Below are 15,065 nucleotides of genomic sequence, written 5' to 3' on the forward strand. Positions count from 1 at the left end.
TTACACACATGATCTTTCATGGGTTCGAGCCCCAGGTTGGGCTCTGGGCTGACAGCTCAGAACCTAGAGGCTGCTGTGGATTCTGTGTCTTCCTCTCTCTGCCCTTCCCCTGCTTGTGTGCGCACTCTCTCTGTCAAAAATTAATAAACATTAAAAATTTTTAAATAAAATAAAAAATAAAATGCTGTCAAAAAAATACAAGTGAGAAATACAGATAAAGAGAATAAAAATTGGTCTCTGTAGAAGCCAGGTAGGTAGATGGGGTATCAAATGTTATTCTACTTCTGTATATATTTAAGCTTTTGTATAAAAACAAATTAAAATGTTTTTTTGAAAATTAAAACGCTGTAGCATGAGAATGTATAGAAAGAAGTTATTTTCACCTTGGAGAAACTGGTCACAGAAAGCTACATAGGAGTTGGGAATGACCATTATAGTAACAATTAAATGGTCTATCATGTAACTATTATCAGATGCTTACTATGGCAAGTACTATGCTAAGCAGTCTGGATACATCTCTCTGATCCAACATGTTTCAAAGTCATGTCTGTGAACGATAAACAGGAAGCTCTTCTGAGACAGCTTTCAAATGTACAGATTTCGGAGCATCACCTCAGACCTCCTAAAGCCAAATCCCTGGGAGTGATGGCTCTCCGGGGACAAAGCCCCGAGGCACGTCTGCACTTTCAGTCAGTCATGCAGGTGGTGTACAGGCACATGGCAGAAAACCACCCACTCTCCTCCCCACGGTCACCCTCCAAGGGAGAGAGTAACACACTTTACACACAGGCAAGCTCAAGGAGGAGACCGGTCGACCACCTAGGATGTGCCAGTGCCACCGGGCCCAAGGCCACAGCTCCACTAATGCCAGCCCTCCTTGCACAGCCTGCCAAGGGCAATTCAGAGTAGAAATTCAGAGAATCTTCAAGTGTTTATATTTGTACTAAAGAGAGGAGACCGTGAAGAAAGAGTGATGAGGTGGCCAAACATCTCACCTGTTCAGGATCCAACATGGTCAGTCCTTTCACTCCCGCCAGAATGAGATTCTTGGCAATTTCAGCCCCGAGTCCTTTCATGCCAACAAGAAGCACCCGCGAGGCCCGCAGCCTGTAAGGCAGACAACTGTTAACCAGATGCCACGTAACAGTGGAAGCTTCATGGAGTCATTAAGAAACAAATCAAGTTAAAATAACAGCAAAGTGATTTATTTTCATTAAATGCATGGAAGCACCATGGCCTCAAATCTAGGAAAGAGACAGGCTCTAATCTACCCTGCAAAGAACAATTCATTCTGCAAACATTTACTAAGCACCTACTATGCCAGGGACTCCTCTAAGGTATAGAAATGCATCAGTAAACAAGATGGACACAATCCCTGCCCTCCTGGAGCTTACATTTTATGACAGAGATAGACACATATATGATATGCCAGGAAGCGATGAAAATCAGGGTGCCTGGCTGGCTCAGTCGGTAGAGCACATGACTCTTGATCTCAGGGTTGTGAATTCAAGCCCCATGTTGGACGCAGAGATTACTTAAAAGAGTGATGAAAATCAAGCAGGATATGGATCAAGAATGATGGACGACTGCATGCACACCGAAGGCCTTTCTGAGAAGGTGCTGAGCAAAAAGCAAAATGAAATGAAGGATGAATATACAGATTTCTGGGAGAAGAGCATTCCAGGCAGAGAAACAGCAAGTGCAAAAGCCCTGAAGGCAGACGAGCGCATGGCATGTTGCAGGGACAGGAAGGACGGAGCGGCTAAAGAACAGTGAGCAAAGGGAAGAAGAGGAGATGTGTCACAGACAGAACCAGAGGCCATATCATGAATGCTCTCCCAGGTACTGTAAGGGCTCGATCTTACTCTGAACACAACAAAAAGCCATGGGAGGGGGGTCACTTGGCGGGTGAAGGGTGTCACAGTTAAGAAGAGGACAATGGCCTGGACTAGCTTGATAGCAGAAGAGAAGGTGAGAAAACGTACTATATAGGTTGTCACACACAAGCAAAACTGTGGCAGCATGAAAGAGGGTGTATATGCAAAGGGTTCAGATCATTCTAGTCTGTAAAGTGACAGAAAATGAGGCTGAAAAAAGGTAGTCAGAGGTCGGGCTGTCTCAAGAAGTCTGGACTTAGGGGTGCCTGGGTGGCTCAGTTGGTTGAGTGTCCCTGACTTCAGCTCAGGTCATGAGCTCACACTTCCTGAGTTCAAGCCCCACATAGGGCTTGCTGCTGTCAGCCTGTCAGCAAGAGCCTGCTTTGGATCCTGCCCCCTTCTTTCTGCCCCTCGCCCCACTTACACTGTCCCAAAACTAAATATGTATTTTTAAAAAAGAAAGAAAGAAAAAGTCAGTGGAAGGCAGTACAGCTCCACAAAATCTTAACTGAAATCCCTTTACCCAGAAGTGTTTCAGAATCAGGACTTTTTGGAATTGGTTTACATCATATTCTATGTAACAACTCCATCAGGGTCAGGCAGGACCCTGTAATCAAGCCCATTAATATTTTTGCACCAAATGTAGGACTATTCACACTGAAAAGGGTTAGTTAGAACTAAGAATGGTCTCACCTAAATTCAAGCTTGGCTAGCCAACGAGTTTGCTCTTAATTTATGAAATGAGACCATTTTCAACTTGCACCAGTATTAGGAAGAACATGCAGAAAAGAAACTCTTCCAAAAGTGGTCCTAAAAATTAGGGGCACTTGCATGTAATCAGATTAGAGGCCTTTAATGAGGATGGTGGCTGATAAAAGAGAGGGTCCTGCACGGATTCTAGCAGATACTGGATTTCCTTCACTAATATAACCAAAGGGTAAAATGTGGGGAGGGAGAGCATAGGGACAGTATTTCCCTCAAAGGCATATGTCTGGATCTCAGCTTCTCTATTATCTCTTTTATTCTATGGGGACCTTCCACCGCCAACCACAGGCTAGCGGACCACAGGCTTTCAAGTGTCAATTCCACTTTGTTAGAAGGGACTTGGAAAGAGGGCTTACAAGATACAAGCAAGGTAAATAACAGATGTTAGCAATGAGCACATTGCTTACCAGAGATTTATACCAGTGGGTGGAGGGAGGAAGAAAGGCCATGTGGCTTTCCAGAGGAGCTCCAATCCCTCCAGAATTAGCACATATTAATAGGCAATGTTTCCAAAAAGAAACTTTGATGTCAGAAAGGTTGAACACTCTTGCATTTGGCTGTACCTTCCAGGGCTCTGGAGTCACTGTCAGTCTATACGTCTTCCCTGACACTGTCTCTCCCCACCACCAAATCCCAAGGTGCCAAGTTCCCTTTCAGTCCAAGGGCCCAGCTCTCATCTAGGAAGCCGTTCCTTCAAACAAAACCAACAGCCTCCTAATCCCTAGACCCACTAAATTCCTCTCAGGCTGTGTTCTCGCTGCGGTGCCTTCAGCAATGGGCACTGCCAATCACTAAATGCCCTCTAGGTCTGGAGACTTAGGTTTGAATTCTGGTTCTGCCACTTCCCAGCTGGGTGACATGGACAAGCTGCACAATCTCTCTAAACTTCAGGTTTTTCATCTGTAAATTGAGGGATACCAGTTCTGAAATTATGTCAATTAATCCCGTCAACAGCTTGGTAAAATATGTGTGCAAAAGCATCTAACATAATTCGTGGCATGTAACAGATGCTCAAGATATGTTACTTCAACTTACTGAACTCCTCAATCCCACTACTAAAGGGCTCAGTGGTAGGCGTGACTCTGCTCTGATTTTCAAAAAGAAAAAAAACCAACCCTGACAAAATCAATTCTAAAGCTGCATTTGAACCCCTTCGGTACTGGCTCCCTTCCACCTGCGCAGTTCTCTCCCCTACCACCACCAGGTTACCGCCGCCCAGACCTGCTTTCCATTTATTCCCCCCCACCCGCCAACTTTACACCCCAGCATTCCACACTCCTGAAATTCTCTCTTTCTCTCTAGGCCGAGTCACGCTTGTCCCCAGACTTCAAACCCCAATTGAAATGCCATGTCCTCAAAAAGTCCCCCTCACCATGGCCGACTCAAGTGCACACTCCCTCCTCTGAGCTCTTAGAGCACTGTGACATATAAATGCCTCTGACATAAATCATGTTTAGCCATGTGGCCTCTGCAAGATCCCTACATCCTACAGAACTCTAAACTCTTGACTGCTTGGGAGGGTTTTTTAATTCAACTGCCATCAATACTGAATATCACATTTGTTTTTTAATCCTTAACCATGCTAAAGGCCCTGAGCCGACAGCTTACTTATGGCTCAATTACATGAACAGTACTTAAAATAGCACCTGGCACACAGTCAGCACTTAATGTCAGCTATTAGTATTCATACCCTGATGTAGGAGTTCCCCTTCTAGGAATCAGTACTAGAAATACGCCGGTGGCATAAAGATCACGTACAAAGCCACTCACAGCAGCATCCATCCGCTTCCTTCCACCGCCACGGCCACCATCACTTCTCACCTGCAAAACTACAAGAGCTTTATCCCTCGTCTCCCTGCTTCCGTTCTTGCACCTACAATCTGCTGTCCCTGCTCAGGAAGAGAGATCTTTTACGACCAGATTATGCCACTCTCCTGCTCAAATCTTTCATGGCTCCCTAGGCAAGCTCCTCACCCAGAGCCCCACGTCCCGCTCTCCTCATGGCTCGTCCTACTCTCCCCGCTGCTAATCTGCCCACGGCCAGGCTCGGGCCTTAGGACTCTGGCATCCGTTGTTCTCTGCTTCTTCCTCCACCTTTTCACGTAAGCAATTCTTTAGGCCAACCCACTGTCACCACATTAGAAGCCCACACTGGCCACTTAATCCAAAATCATGTCCACACCCTCTTTTATCTGGAACTTATTATGTTCACTGTCCACTTCTCCACTGGAATGTAAGCTCCAGAAACCATGGTATCCTGGACACCTAAGATTGTGCTTGGCACTTAGTATACCGTTATTCAAACAGCTACTGAATTAATAGAATACATCAAAAGAAACCCAGTGTCCATCCGCAGAATTACATAAATCTACTACATTGTAAAATAGTAACAACTAACGTTTACTAAGACTCCCTATGCGCTGGGGCACCTGGCTAGCTCCACCAGTAAAGCATAGGATGCTTGATCTTAGGGTTGTAATTGGAGCCCCATGTTGGATGTAGAGATCACTTCAAAATAAAGTCTTAGGGGAGCCCGGTGGCTCAGCTGGTTGAGCATCTGATGCTTTGGTTTCGGCTCAGGTCAAGATTTCCCAGTTCTTGGAATTGAGCCCCGCAGCGGGCTCTGTGCTGACCACAAGGAGCCTGCTTGGGATTCATTCTCTCTCAAATTAAATAAATAAAATCTTTAAAAAAAGACCCGGGGCGCCTGGGTGGCTTAGTCGGTTAAGCGTCCGACTTTCGCTTAGGTCATGATCTCGCGGTTCATGGGTTCGAGCCCCGCGTCGGGCTCTGTGCTGACTGCCAGCTCAGAGCCTGGAGCCTGTTTCAGTCTGTGACTCCCTCTCTCTCTGACCCTCCCCTGCTCATGCTGTCTCTCTCTCTCTCCTAGAAATAAAAAAAAATAAAAAAATAAAAAATAAAAAAAGACTCTACGTGCTGAACACTCTTCACACGTATTATGTATTTAATCCTCATGTCAAGCTTATGAGCTGGTAAATTCTTATCTCTATTTTGCAGCTAGAAACCAGGCACAAAGAGGTTAACTAGCTTACCCAAGGTTACATAACTAGGAAGTGGCTAATAATCAGCTAGTTGATAAGGGCAACAATGAAGGAGAGCAACTAATAAGATCAAGGGCTCTGAGGCCACATTGCCCTGGTACGCACGTACTCTGGAAACTAGGTAGACATTAAAAAAATAAAATAAAATAGGGAACACTTATTAAACAGTTACTGTATGCTATGCAACTTATATGTATCCACTCTGCTAGAAAAGGCACTATTACTCTCATTTTGCAGAGAAAAAAACTGTCATTTTTAGTAAACAAAATAATGCCCCCCCCATGTCCATACTCTTAATTCCTAAAATCTGTGAGTATGTTACCTTATATAACAAAAGGGACCTTGCAAGTGTAATTAAAGATTCTGAAATGAGGAGACTAACCTAGATTATTACTTGGGTGGGTCTAAGTAATCACAAGGGTCCTTCTAAGAGGGAGGCAGAAAGGTCAAAGATGCTATGTTGCTGGCTTTGGAAATAAAGGGGCCCTGAGCCAAGGAATGTAGGTGACTTCTAGATGCTAGAAGAGTCAGGCAAACAGATTCCCCTCTAGAGCCTCCATGTGGAACATGGCCCTGTCCACACTGTGTTTTTAGCCCAGTGAAGCTGATTTCAGACTTCTGACCTCTAGAATTATACGAGAATACATTTTTGTTGTTTTAAGCTACTAAATTTGTGGTAATTATTACAGCAGCAACAGGAAACTAATATACTGAAAACACATAAAGAATTTGCCAAAGACTGGGGTGTCTGGGTGCTGGGTGGCCCAGCTGGCAAAATGTCCAACTCCTGAATTTGGTTCAGGTCATGATCTCACAGTTTGTGGGTTTAAGCCCCATGTTGGGCTGTGCTGACAGCAAAGAGCCTGCTTGAGATTCTCCCTCTCTCTCATTCCCCCACTCACTCACTCTCTGAGTCTCTCTCTCTCAAAATAAATAAAACTTAAAAATACACAAAATGCATTAAGAAAAAAACTTGCTGGAAGATCACATAAACTGCCCAAAGGCAAAGCAGGTATCAACTTAAGCAATACTGCTCCAAAGTCTCTTGTCTTAAAGCTATATTGCCTCTAGGGCGCCTGGGGTGCTCAGTCAGTTAAGTGTCTGACTTCAGCTCAGGCCATGATCTCACAGTCCGTGTGAGTCTGAGCCCCGCATCTGGCTCTAGCTGACAGCTCAGAGCCTGGAGCCTGCTTCAGATTCTGTGTCTCCCTCTCTTTCTGACCCTCCCCTGCTCACGCTATCTCTCTCTGTCTCAAAAATAAACATCAAAAAAAATTTTTAAGTTATTTTGCCTATCAATACCACAAATGAGGTAAAATTACATCGACATATTATGTGTATGGTCCATTAGTGACAACAGTGGTCATAATTACCCTCTACAGAGGGCTCACTATGTTCCCGGCACGGAGTTATATGTAGCACCTCACTGAAACCTTGCTTACAGTTCTTCGCCATTTTTCTTTTGGGGAAAAAAGAAAACACATACACACCCTAAACACTGCATAAAATGTCTCTCCCTCAAGTCCGAGGGGCTCCACAGACCCCAGAGTAGGCTATGTTTCCACAGGAAAGGATTCATGCCTGCCTAGACTATAAAGAAAACAGAGGCTCAGAAAAGGTGCCCAAGCTCTCACAACTAATAAGTGGCCAGAACTGGGATGAGAATACAGTTCTGACCACAATCTGTGAGTTTTCCTCTTTCAGTGTCTCCTGCACGTTGCCTTGTACACAAGTAGGTTCTAAATAAATATTTACCAACTTTGCTCTTTCTTTTTTGACTTCTGGCACAGGAATACATCTTAAATTTCTGGGAAGGAATCAACAGAGCCTTTATACCACAGTCTCTGAATGCACAATACACACTACAAGTTAAGTCAACCCAAGTGAATTTCACTCATGGTTAAAAATTCCCAAGACTACCAAATTCACATTTATTCAAACCACATTTATTGAGAGTCTAATGTGTGACAGTGAGTCATGCAAAAATCTGGTATAAGCCTATTTCAAGTAGGGTAAGCACAAAGACCTCAGGCCAGAGAGAGGTTTAGCATATTTGAGGAACAGGAAGATTTCAAGAGCTCAAATGAAGTGAGCCAGAGAGATATAGTCAAGATCAGACAGGGCAGGGCATGGAAAGTAATGAATTTTAAAAGCTTTGGATTTTATTTTGAATATAAGATGGCGGCTTTATGCAGAGAACTGTGTGATCTGACTTTTTTTTTTTAAATCAATCTGGCTGCTGTGTGGAGACTAGGTTATAAAGAGTCACAGTGGAACAGAGGAAGAGCAGTTGAGGAGACAACTGAGGTGCCTGATCTGAGAAATGATGATGATGAGGTAGCTTGGAGTGAGAAATAAAGAAAGGTGGCTGAGATAGCGTGAAGCAGAGCAGACAGGACTTGCCAAGGGACTGGATATATGGGCCCAAGGGACAGAGATGAATAAAGAGCTCAGGTTTCTGGTCTGTGGAACCAGATAGACGGGGAAGCCAACAGCATTTGGTAGATTGGACCACTTTCTCCTTCAGAGAGAATCTCATCTTCACACTTAACAGTAAACTACTTTTCATTTAAATCTACAATCTTGCTCCATCCAACTGCCCATTCATTGCATTTACTTCAGTGTCCCTGTCAGAATCCAAAAGAGAACTTAAGGCTGCTCCCCACCAATCACTCCCCCCACAGTCTTCCTCAACCTTCTGGAATCTCCAGTCATTCCACGGACTTTTACTTTACATTTGCCTTAATTTATCTAAACCTATTTCCTATGTAGTTTTCTTTCTCTCATTATTGGTGATTTCTACTTGTCAAATAATTGTAACTAATTTACTGAAAGCCCCTGTGCAAACGCACTATTAATGTATTATTTTTAAGTTTTTATTTATCCATTTAAGTAATCTCTACACCTAATGTGAGGCTCAAACTCACAACCCCGAGATCAAGAATCACTGACCCAGCCAGGTACCCCCCTGCATTATCTCCTTTAATTCACAACTGTCTTATAATGTAGATTCTATTATCTCCATTTGACAAATGAGCAAACTGAAGCAGAGAAGAAATGTGTCGAAGGTTAAACAACCAAGAATTTTCCCAGCTGAGATTCAAGCTGAAATAGTCACCACTATCAGCACTACAATAAATTGGTCCCTACATGAAACAACCAGGACTGGCCCCTACGACACAGTACATCCCCAGTCACCATTATGGCAAATGCGCCTCTGGAACCAACTGCAGTTCTCTTAGACAGCAGCGGTGTTGGATGAAGAGGCTTTGAAAACAGGAAAGGTTTTGTAGTCCTTTTTTTGTAAAGTCAAGATTTCTGAGTTGAAAGAGTCCTTAAAAATTCGGTCACACTCGCCTGCTCCTTTTTGCAGATATGGAACTTAAGGCCAACAAACTTTGTGACCAACCCAAGGTCAAGAGAGCTGGTTAGCAGAACTGGAATTGAACCCAGGTTTCTTGAATTTCTAGGTCTCTGCAACGTACAATCATTTCACTATCCGACAAATCCATCTGAATGTCTACAAATGTGCAAGCACTAGAAATTTAGTAAGACCAGTCAAGCCCCTATTTTAATTATCAGACATTTATAAAATCCTTGCCCTCATGGAGCTTATCATCTACTTCATTCTTTTGGGTCACTCTCCTTCCTTCTCACTCTTAGATATGGGATCAACCACTACTGAGTAGAAGAAAAATCAGGCATGCCTTGGCTGTGAAAGGCAGTGAGAAAACTGCTGATGCGTGCCTTCTGAAAACACACACAGCTGCCAGCCTCAACCTCTCCCTTTATTATTATTTGACTGAAATAATGAGCCCTGATTGTGGACAATGAGGAGGGGAGGAGGAAGGGAGTAATTTAGATTCAACTCCTGCTTCTATTTACTTGGTGCATAACCCTGGGAGTCAGCTCTCTTCCTTGAGTCCCATCCATAAAGTGGGCTATGTCCTACAGCAAGAAATGGAAAGTCACATGCCTACAGGGGCCAGGCAATCAGATCAATGAGGGAGGCTGAACTGAGATGCAGCCAGAGAACCACGTGCCATGTCAGAGGTGGCACTCAACCAATGTGGAATGTCTTATCTTACTATTCTTCAGGAGAAGACAGAATTTAGAAATTTCCAGATTGGGGGAGGGGCGTGCTTGGGTGGAGTTGAGCATCTGACTCTTGATTTCTGCTCAGGTCAAGATTTCATGGTTCCTGGGGTTGAGTCCCATGTTGGGCTCTGCGCTTCCTGGGGTTGAGTCCCATGTCGGGCTCTGCACTGACCATGCAGAATCTGCTTGGGATTCTCTCTACCCCTCCCCGACTTGTGCACTCTCTCAAAATAAATAATAACCTTTAAAAAATTATAGAAATTGTCAGACTGGGGAATGGGGCAGGGGAGGGGTGAAGAGAAACACATTTCTTTCCCAACTTCTCATTATAAAAACGTGAGGGGCACCTTGGTGGCTCAGTCGGTTAAGCCTCGGACTTCGGCTCAGGTCATGATTTCACGGTTCATGGCCTCAAGCCCCATCATTAGGCTCTGTGCTGACAGCCAGCTCAGAGCCTGGAGCCTGCTTCCGATTCTGTGTCTCCTGCTCTCTCTGCCCCTCCACAGCTCATGCTTCATCTCTATCAAAAATAAATAAACATTAAAAAATTTTTAAATGAAATTTTTTTTTAAAAAAAAAAGATACTTGAGGGGCGCCTGGGTGGCTTAGTCGGTTGGGCGTCCGACTTTCGCTTGGGTCATGATCTCGCAGTTTGTGGGTTCGAGCCCCGCGTCGGGCTCTGTGCTGACTGCCAGCTCAGAGCCTGGAGCCTGTTTCAGAGTCTGTCACTCCCTCTCTCTCTGACCCGCCCCTGCTCACGCTGTCTCTCTCTCTCCTAGAAATAAATAAAACATTTAAAAAAAAAAAAAAGATATTTGAAACACACAGAAAAGTAAAAAGAACACTTAGCATTCTGCCTTTTACCCATACACTTATACCACAGCAGGTCACACCTGCAGCATGCACCTCCAAAAATGGGACACTCTCCTTTATAACCATGTTATTACCAGATCTAGAAGATAATTCTCAAATATCATCTAACGGGGGGGCACCTGGGTGGCTCAGTCTGTTAAGCATCTGACTCTTGATGTGGGCTCAGGTCATGATCTCATGGTTTGTGAGTTTGAGCCTGACTTCGGGCTCTGAGCTGACATTGCTTGGGATTCTGTCTCTCACCTCCTCCATGTGCTCTCTGTCTCCGTCTCTCAAAATAAATAAACCTTAAAAATATATAGGGGCGCCTGGGTGGCTTAGTCGGTTAAGCGTCCAACTTTCACTCCGGTCATGATCTCGCGGTTCGTGGGTTCGAGCCCCGCATCGGGCTCTGTGCTGACTGCCAGCTCAGAGCCTGGAGCCTATTTTCAGAGTCTGTATCTCCCTCTCTCTCTGAGCCTCCCCTGCTCACGCTGTCTCTCTCTCTCCTAGAAATAAATTTAAAAAAATTAAAAAATATATATATAGGGGCACCTGGGCGGCTCAGTCAGTTAAGCGTCCAACTCTTGATTTCTGCTAAGGTCATGAGCTTAAGCTTCCTGAGATCCAGTCCAGCGTGGGGCCTGCTTGGGATTACTTCACTCTGTCCCTCCCCTGCTCTCTCTCTGTCTCTCAAAAGAAATAAACTTACAAAACTTTAAAAAAATACATATATATCACCTAATAGGACTAAATATTCAAATCTCCACTACTCTCTAAAAGATGTTCTTCTAGGAGTTTTCTTTTTGAACCAGGATCCAGTCAAGGTTCATATCTTGCATCTGGCTTCACCTCTTTATGCTTTTTAAATCTAGAACACTCCCTCCCTTTGTTTTTTCCATGACACTGACTTCTGGAACAGAACCAGGACAGTTGTCTTATAAAATGTCCCACGTCCTGGACATCTTATCATTACCTTAATGTTTTTAATCTGCTCCCCTGTTCTCTAAAAGTATGATTAAGCTAAATGATGTTCAGCAGGAAAACTTCACAGATGACACACTTAAGTTCTTACCTCCCCACATCAGAGGGTGCATTATTAATAATCACTTCCAAAGGCAATAAGTCTGTTTTTAATTTTTATGTTTGAATATTTCCTTGGCCTTATGAATTCTATATCATTAAATATTTTTTAATGAAGTCAATTTCTTTGTTTCTTTTTTACAGATTTTATTTGTAAGTAATCTCTACACCAACTGTGGGGCTCAAATCCACGATCCCAACATCAAGAATCATTTGCTCCATTGACTGAGCCAGTGAAGAGCCCCATTTTTTTCCCTTTCTGATGCTCAAATTTGGCCAATTCTCTAGACTTGAAAATGCTGGCAACTAATTTCAAAATGTTAAGTGCTGTATGAAAGATACAGCCCAATTTTTCAACACTAAACCCTATGAATTCCCTTGAGGGCCCTTTTTGTTATTACTCTCCTTTCCAGCTCCCTTGATAACCTTGGTCCAAATATGACACAGAATCAGCCACAAAACTGTTTCCAGAATGCAGTCGGTCATTTCCTAGGCCACCTTCCATTTCACGAAAGAACCCGGGTCTTCCACCTGAAGTGTCCTCAGAAGCAAGTCAATTTGCTTTGTGCAGCCTCCTTCTTGTCTATACAGGGGGAACTCACTGCTCTTCCTACTTCAGAGAGTGAAAAATGTACATGGGGGCACCTGGGTGCCTCAGGTGGTTAAGCGGCTGACTCTGATCTCGGCTCAGGTCATGATCTCATGGTTCATAGGGTTGAGCCCCACGTTGGGCTCTGTGGTGCTGCTGTGGAGCCTGCTTGGGATTCTCCCTCTCTTCTTTCCCTGCCCCTCCCCCTGCTCAGAAAGAAAGAAAGAGAGAGAGAGAGAAAGAGAGAAAGAAAGACAGGCACTTTAACAAACTTTGTAAGATTGTTACAAAGTCTCAAAGATCGGCTCTACAAATACAGAAATCCAAATTTTCGATCACCCCCACCTTTCCTCCCAGGACCCTCAATCGATCCTTTCCAGGTTCTCCAAGTTCAGCACATCTCCACTGCCTCCAGTAACCCCCACCTCCCAAGAATTCCACGCCCTGACTATGATTTGCCCCTTAGGTCATCCCCCCTCCTCAACAGCACCCATCATTCTTTACCGCTCCGTGAAGGACTCCTACCCTCTGACACTTCTCTCCCTACATTCCAGCTTCATCCTCACCAACTCTGCCCTACCTCAAACAAAACCATCTGCGGCCCCCAACCCTTCGCATCAACCTTTTTAGTACATACAGGATCCCTTTCACAACCCTTTAGAGGACCTCCTAACACTCAATCCGTCAAATACAGTCCCTAAAATCAATCAACCCCACCTAAGTCTTCAGGCCCATTTTCACCATTTTATTCCCATTCTTCCATTTAACTTGCATTCAATCCTCTGACTGAGGCTGGTTGATGCCTCACGAAGACACCACACACCTGAAATGAGCCTGAAAACTCAGGCTTAGCCCACACGCCACCTCACTGTCCCTCCCCCCAACACACTTTCTCACCAAAAGACTCTAGAAACTCCCACCTCTCAAACTAAATTCTCTTGACCTGCCTGCCTCCTGAACCCTTAGATCAATTAATTCTATACTCTGGACTCACATCACATAACCCCTCCAACCAGACCTCATCTCGGAACTCAACCACTCATTTATATATTTCTATTTAGGACGTAAACAAACATCTAAAACCTAAGACCTAAAGAGCACACCTGATTCTTCACTCACCCCACCATCTCAGTCAATAAATAGCAATTCCAGGGGCGCCTGGGTGGCTCAGTCGATTAAGCATCCTACTTTGGCTTGACAATAAACTATTTGTAAAAAAATAAATAAATACATAAAAAATTAAAAAAAAAAAGCATCCGACTTCAGCTCAGGTCATGATCTCGCAGTTCATGACTTTGCATGAATTTGAGCCCCCGTGTCAGGCTCTGTGCTAATAGCTCAGAGGCTGGAGCCTGCTTTGGAATCTGTGACCCTCTCTCTCTGCCCTTCTCCAATCGGTGACTCCCCCTCTCTCTCTCTGCCCTTCTCCCACAATACATGTTAAAAAAAATTTTTTTTTAATAAAATAAATGGCAATTCCATCTTCCCAGCTGCTCAAACCAAAAAACCTTAACGTCATCCTTGAGTTCGGTCTCTCAGAGCCCACACACTGACCCTTCAAGAAGTCCTCTCTCCTCCCCACCTTGAAAATATACCCAGGGGCACCTGGGTGGCTCAGTCGGTTAAATGTCGGGCTTTGGCTCAGGTCATAATCTCACGGTTCGTAGGTTCCAGCCCCGCGTCGCGCTCTGTTCGGACAGCTAGCTCAGAGCCTGGAGCCTGTTTCCGATTCTGTGTCTCCCTCTCTCTCTGACCCTCCCCTGCTCACTCTCTCTTCTCAAAAATAAATAAAACATAGAAAGAAAGAAAAAAAACTCTCCAATGGGTTGCTCCTTCCCTGGCCTCCCTATCACAACAGCTCTCCCGCCTCCCCATCCTTTGCCCACCCTCTCACCCCGCGTTACCTAATGTATTATTCACGTTGACTGCTTCCCCCACCAGAATGTACGCTCCGTGTGGGCAAGGAGTCGATGCCGCTGGCTCAGGGCCTAGAACAGTGATTGCGGCAGGCACTCGATACTTGATAAAAAGCGATCCCCTCTTGCAAAGATCTCATTCCCGCCGACAGCTGCTCCATACCTAAGGTATGCCTTATACCTTTCTCATACCTAGGCAGAAGCAGCCTCTTCGGGTACCGCCAACCCCCAGCCTCTCCGAGCTCCTCAACATTCCCACCGGAAATAGGGTGCTCCAAACGCCTCAAAACCCCTCCTTCTTTCATACTGGCCCACCCTTTAGAAGCCATAAGAACGTTAAGTGTGCCCGCGCGCGGTTCGCCGGTTCCCCTAGCGTCCAACAGAGAAGATTCCCACCATCGACGAATGAATGAACTACGCCTCTCCCCCCCCCATCTTTCCCCGGCACGGCCGGCCCCTCCTCCTCCCTAAACACCCCGCCCCCATCACTCCCGTAGGACGTCCCAGTCCCGGAATTTGAATCCTCCCAATCCCTCCACCGAGACCCCTCCAGCGCCCCTCCCAGAGGCCCTCCCTCGGAGCGACACTCCCACTACCCCNCGCCTCCACGCTTCAAATCCGCCCCGCCGGCTCTGCGAGGGTAGCGAGCGCCGCAGGCCGGACGCCCCCGACAGACCCTCAGCCCCACGAGCCGCGCCGGCCCTGACCGTTTCTGGGCCTCCAGTCCCCACAGACGGATCTGCCGGTCATACTGCGCCGCCTCCTCCTCACTGATGCCGCCGCCGGCCTCCTCCTTCTCCACCATGGGGCTGGCTCTGGCTGC

General features: G+C 45.4%; 1 protein-coding gene across 2 annotated transcripts in view; it reads right to left on the reverse strand.

Annotated features, from left to right (window-relative positions):
• Positions 1–15,059, reverse strand: part of SAE1 (SUMO1 activating enzyme subunit 1) — a 75,369-nt gene extending 60,310 nt beyond the window's left edge. For both annotated transcript variants that reach the window (XM_077747192.1, XM_077747191.1), the window contains exons 1-2: positions 14,950–15,059; positions 996–1,107 (exon numbers count right to left, since the gene is read on the reverse strand). In XM_077747192.1, the coding sequence (XP_077603318.1) occupies positions 996–1,107; positions 14,950–15,047 (210 nt within the window). In that variant the 5' untranslated portion in view covers positions 15,048–15,059. The remainder of the gene's footprint in view (positions 1–995; positions 1,108–14,949) is intronic.
• Positions 15,060–15,065: the final 6 nt, after the last annotated feature.

The sequence above is a fragment of the Crocuta crocuta genome, unplaced genomic scaffold (genome assembly GCF_008692635.1).
Source record: "Crocuta crocuta isolate KB4526 unplaced genomic scaffold, BGI_CrCroc_1.0 scaffold334, whole genome shotgun sequence".
NCBI lineage: Eukaryota > Metazoa > Chordata > Mammalia > Carnivora > Hyaenidae > Crocuta > Crocuta crocuta.